The sequence below is a fragment of the Tachypleus tridentatus genome, chromosome 1, assembly GCF_004210375.1.
Source record: "Tachypleus tridentatus isolate NWPU-2018 chromosome 1, ASM421037v1, whole genome shotgun sequence".
NCBI classification, from domain to species: Eukaryota; Metazoa; Arthropoda; class Merostomata; order Xiphosura; family Limulidae; genus Tachypleus; species Tachypleus tridentatus.
Genome location: NC_134825.1, coordinates 127,977,402 through 127,983,401, shown reverse-complemented (window position 1 = coordinate 127,983,401; position 6,000 = coordinate 127,977,402). Strand labels below are relative to the sequence as shown.

General features: G+C 31.5%; 1 protein-coding gene across 4 annotated transcripts in view; it reads right to left on the bottom strand.

Annotated features, from left to right (window-relative positions):
- Positions 1-3,942: 3,942 nt before the first annotated feature.
- Positions 3,943-6,000, bottom strand: part of LOC143223167 (methylosome protein WDR77-like) — a 42,119-nt gene continuing 40,061 nt past the window's right edge. For 3 of the 4 annotated variants that reach the window (XM_076450753.1, XM_076450746.1, XM_076450748.1), the window contains exon 10: positions 3,943-4,203. In XM_076450753.1, the coding sequence (XP_076306868.1) occupies positions 4,056-4,203 (148 nt within the window). In that variant the 3' untranslated portion in view covers positions 3,943-4,055. The remainder of the gene's footprint in view (positions 4,204-6,000) is intronic. The other variant, XR_013012731.1, reaches the window with a different exon arrangement.

Below are 6,000 nucleotides of genomic sequence, written 5' to 3'. Positions count from 1 at the left end.
AAGTTGTTTGATTCGAGGAACCAAACAAAATGAGCATTAAATTAACAATCATCTTTAACGTCTTACAGAGACAGCTCTTCAAAGCAATTGGAAAGTAGTTTGAAGGAATCTTGGGATTCTTCCCAAGCTGAGAAAAAGGTAGGACAGTAATCTGGTGCCACACATCAGGAAAAGTATTCTCCTGCCAGATCTGGTTAAAAACAACCAGAAGAATATTAAGAGAAGCAGGAGAGAGATGGCACAGCATCTCGTAGTGTATATCATCAGGTCTAACCAATGTACTGCCAGACTGATGAAGAGCAAGCTTGAGTTTCACCAGTGTAAAGAGGTGATTATAGTCATAGAGAAAATCAGTCTGAAAGAGAAGAGGCAATAGCTCTGCCCGAGTCTTGATGGCTAAGAAGGTGGAAGATGAAGCAGAAGTGCTAAGTGACTGGCAAAAGCTTTCACCAAGAGTATCAATGATATTCTGGGTATTAGCAATGTCCTGGCCATCAGAGTGCAAGATCAAAAGGAGGCAGAACTATACTGCCCACTGACTTTCCAAATCTTGTTCCATATGACTTTAAAACTGGTGGTAGAAGAGATGCTGGTTGTGAATTCATTTCAAGATTTTTTATGGCTTTGATGTTTTATCTATTGAGCATGTGCACAGGCCTGCTGAAAAGCAATGCAGTTCAAAAGTGTGGAATACCTACATAAGGTATCACAGGTTCATTTTTGAGCCTTCATGCAATGTGGCAGCTTTACAGTAAGGAATATTTTAAAAGCAGGACGAGTTTGTTGCGAATTTTGCCCAAAGCTACACGAAGGTTACCTGTGCTGGCTGTCCCTAAGTTAGCAGTTTAAGACTAGAAGAAAGGCAGTTAGTCATCACCACCTACTGCCAACTCTTGGGCTACTCTTTTACCAACGAATAGTGGGATTAGCCATAACATTATAACACCCCTATGGCTAGAAGATCGAGCATGTTTGGTGTGATTCGAACCTGTGACCACCAGCTTACGAGTCGAGTACCTTAACCAACTGGTCATGCCAGGTCTTTTAACTTTTGAGTTTATAAATGTATTGTTAACCCACTGAAGGCCAAACTTAACATTAAACATATTTTGCATACTATGATACTTTTAATAAAAGGATGAAAACATTTTTGGTGTGTCAAACAAAGTAAAGTAAATAATTTGGTTACACAGGAGTATATATCGTGCTAGCTCAGGATGATTTAATAATACTGATTACTTTACAGTATCATAAACCACAAAGTTTAACTTGACTGATTATCCGAATATGGTTGCTTCTAACACATACAAATAAAACTGTTGTTCAGAAATTTTGTTAATATACATACTCATCAACCACATTATCAGTCTACAATAACATCTATTAGATGTAAATCTACTAAGACTATCTGCTACCATCCCTAGTTTTGAATTACTGATCAAAGACAAAGCAGCAAGTCAGCAGCATCCTGCCATTCACACTAAGATACTGACTGTCACTTTTACAGGACACCTACAGTATTTTTGTATTATTTGAAATTGGCTTGTTAGATCTGAAATCCTTTACCATACATATCAAATAGCAATTGGTAATTCTAGTTAAATAAAATGAGATCCAATTAAAAAGCAACTGGTCTTCTATACTATTAATAACACTCAACGTAAACAGTTTTTACAATTTTAAGCTCTAAATAAAACTGCAATGTTAAATACATATAAATCTATATAAAAGTATTTAAATCACTTAAACATCCAGAAAGATGCTATAATATTTATAGTAACTGAACCCTTTCAATAAGTATTCATACTGTAGTTAAAAAGTCTTCAGTTCGATTTAGTCAAGGAATGTGTCCACAAAATATTTTGTTAAAACATTACAGAGTATAAAAAGTACCAAATAATTAACAAACACTTCAAAAAAATTATTTATGACAAAAACCAAAGTTTAGGATTTTTTCAGAAAGTTGATGCACTTCTGTGTTATCTTATAAACTTATGAAGTTAGATAAAACCAAAAATTAATTTAAATTAGAGCTGTACAGTTACACACACAAATATTTGAGGCATCTAAAAAAAATTTGATAATTCAATCATCAGGAATTGCTAAGCCAATAAAACTGCTTCTACCACAAGAAAAAATGAGTGATGAGCAGGCATATTGTGCATTTACTTCCATTTGAATCAGTGTGTACAATTTTTTAATACTTGTAAAAAATATGAAGTACATTTAGTTTCTCCTACAAGAACTTGGTTAAACAAGCAACTGAGTTCTTACAATAGAGAGTTTGGAGACAGCTGGAATAAGTTAAGACATGATATTGAGAAAGTGTTGTACATTTAAAACAAAACTATTCCATTCAAGCCACCTCCAAACTTTTTTTTCTAAAAGTCATTAAATTTAATTTCTATTTTGCTCTGGTTATGCACACAACTTTGTAACCTTATTATGGTTTGAGCATAAAAGGCAATAACTTCTCTTTTGTTGAAAAATAGATAGCACTCTTTATAGTTGGTTGGTTGGGTGAAAACACCAAGGGCACAACCTGGTTTTTCAGTAAACCATAAGTGACCTATAGTTATATGTGTGACACACAATCACTAAGAAGCCTGGTCTTTGTGTATATAAGGCCAGATTCTCTCAGTAATATTTAGAATACTACAGATTTTGTTAGACGACATAAGAGAATAGTGGCAGAAGAAGTACGTTACTATTACAGATTATTCTCATGGACCATATTAAACTTAGGCTCTAATTTCAGCATCTGTTGACCATAAAGAAAGCATGACTAGAGTTCTCCATCTCTCAGTTGAGAACACAGTACAGAACCACTTGATGAAGTGTTAACTTGAATATTAATTGTAAAAAAAATATTGTTAATGTTTCAAAATTTGTCTAGTGTCTCTCTTCTAAATTGGACTCTGTCAAACTCTAAAAAATTCAGGCAATGCTTCATGATAAAGTTGCTGTCAAATGTCCTGCTATTCATGCTTCTTACCTGTGATACTCTGTTGGAAATTTGAAAATACTAAAAACTAAATATTTTATTATTCATTAACTTTATACCATATACAAGTTATTTTCTTGAGAACTCTAATATAATATTACATAACACAATGTCTTTGCTTTTTTTCTGTCTATCATTCTAATTTAAAGAATGAGAGAAAATTAGAACACAAATAGCCTATAACTAAAGGTCTTGTTTTTGTACTTATCATTAATCATGGGAATAACTGCTAAGCCAGTCATGCTTCAACTTGAATCTTTTAAAGAAACCTCCTGCATAATATTTTTCTTTATCATCAGATAAGATAAATTCCTGATCATCCTTCTTGAAATTAAGTAACATGTGATGATAAATTGGAAATACAAATACTTTGTCTCTTAATGTCAGATATCCTCGAGAAAATGCATTTCCAGTTTCACACTGGAAAAATTGCAAGGTTAATGTGTGAATCTGTGCAAAGTACAAAAAAAGGAAATTGAAAGAAATATACTTTTAAGTTTACAAAATATAATTTAATTAAAATGTCATGACAGTTTCATTTCTACATAGTTTTATAGCTACATTGTGGCAAGGCTTTTATATAACAAATTAAATCTCTTGAGTGGTACACAGTAGTTTTATATGACTGTACTTATTTTATCATAATCATGTATCAACATATATACACTTTTCGTTTGGTTTCAGGTATCAGCAGAAAACTACACAAAACATACCTAAGATACTTCTTACTTATCTTATACTGACACATTAGTCACCATCCACAACTAGAACGTGGGCTACTGTAATCCAACAACTGGATTTGACAGTCAATCTTTTAATACATCCTCAGTCCCAAAGTGCAGAGCACAATTTGTGTTTCTTTTTGCAGCAAGATATACAAACAAAACATAATTTATGTAACCATAATTTAAGCAAAGCACGCCCACATCAAAACAATATAAAAAATAAAAAATTTATTCTAGCTCAGCTACAAAGTTTTACTTTTTTAAAATCAAAACATGAATGTTTAAGTGTCATAAATAACATGAAATGAAACATACTGAACAAACTATTAAGGGTTTTGTCCATTAAATTCCATTCTGCTGTTACTGACAATGTGACTTTTGACTAACTTGTCCCAGCCACAAGAGTAGAGCCTGTTGCTCTTAGGTTCCCAGGATAATCCACGAACAAAATCTTCATGGCTAGTGTCTTTATAGCTGAGTATGATTAAAAAAAAAACAAAATTGTAATTTTGTACTTCTAACATGAAACATACATAAAATATTTTAAATAATTTATAAATCTCTTAAACTTTAGTATGAAGCTTATTTAACAAATTACTATTACACTAATTTATTTAAAGACATACTTAAGTAAAACAGTATATAAAAAAAATAATATAAATAATTATAACAATGAATTACATAAAATTTTCTTACATGGTGATATATTTAACCCAATATTTTAAAGACAGCAATTTTATCAGATATACCACCCAGATTACAAGCCTATATTTTTAACAATCAATGAATATTCAGGACTGCACAGTTTGTATTAAAAGTATTACACAACTTTTATACGAAAAATGTAACTTTTGTATCTTATCATGTTTCAGAAGTGATGCTATTATAATTTTTTGTATATTTCATAATAGACCCTAAAGGTCAATCCGTCCTTTCCTATGGATTACAAGATTGTTAAAAAAAAATTATATGTTTTCTTAATATCTGTTGTAGCTTCTACCAACTTAATATAGAAAATTATTATATACACACTCAGCATTTTTGTTTTTCACCAACAGTTAGCTTAATATACAAAAAGCAAACTTATTACTAGTAATGGCATGCTAATATTAAGTATCTCCATAAGAATTAATCAATTTTCAAAATAATAATATACGTATATAAAATAGTTTAAACACTATTTACAAAATTTCACTAAATTAGGAGCAATAATTTACATAGTAAGGGTTTTTGTTTTGCTAAATTCTATAAAGTGACCTAATTCAACTTAAAAAATTGGAATTTAGCAGAAATATTTATCACAAGACTTAAAATAAGCAAACTTTGTTAATACTGAGGGTACTAACTGTTCTCAGAGACTCTTGCTTTTATTGCAAATATTGTTTCTCAAGGCACTGAAAAATATGTTTATCTACATTTACTACACACAGGATGACTGTTTGAATAATGAGGTGAGAAAGCAGGATATCTAATTACTGTACAAACTCTACTACAAATATACATAATGGGCATATATGGGAGGATGATTCGTGACTTGAGGATCTCGGGTTCGATTCCCACTGCCATAATATATGTTTGTTGGGTCTTTGTTACTGTACAGTTACTACACCTAGGTGCCATTGTCAATAATCATGAAATGCTGACTAGAGAGAGAAACAACTAGCTGGTACTACCTAACATCAACTCTAGCTACAGAAGTACTGAATAGTTTAAAATTGCTGTCCTTTTTTACACTGTTATGTTTTTAACTTATAACTGTGTAACTGTATTCTTTAACACTGTATAAATAGATCTGAATCTAGTGGCAAGGTTAAGCTCCCACACATTGTTTTTCACTATTAATGACTATATTATTTAATGCTGCACAAGTACAGGTGCAGATTTATAAGAGGGGGCCATGGGAGTTTAAACTCCCATCCTTCCCCCTTCACCTGTTGCTTTTAGAAGTTAATACCTATATTATTTAATGTTATGGAAGTAGGCACAGATTTAGGGAAATATATCCCCTTCTATTTATTTTCTTTTCTAAAATTAATAAAAACAGCAAGTAGTATCAAAGAGAAATATTATATGTCAGTGTTTTATTTAATTCATCTATTAATTACCGTAAAAGCTTTTCAGTCTTTCAGAGGCCAACATAACTGGATTTTCAGAAAATCTGGTTATGGCATCAGTCAATAACTATTTTTTTAAACTAATGCAACAACATGAACAGCAACTAAATGCTACCAATGCAAATTTTCTTTTGTCTTGATCTATTAAAACACTTAA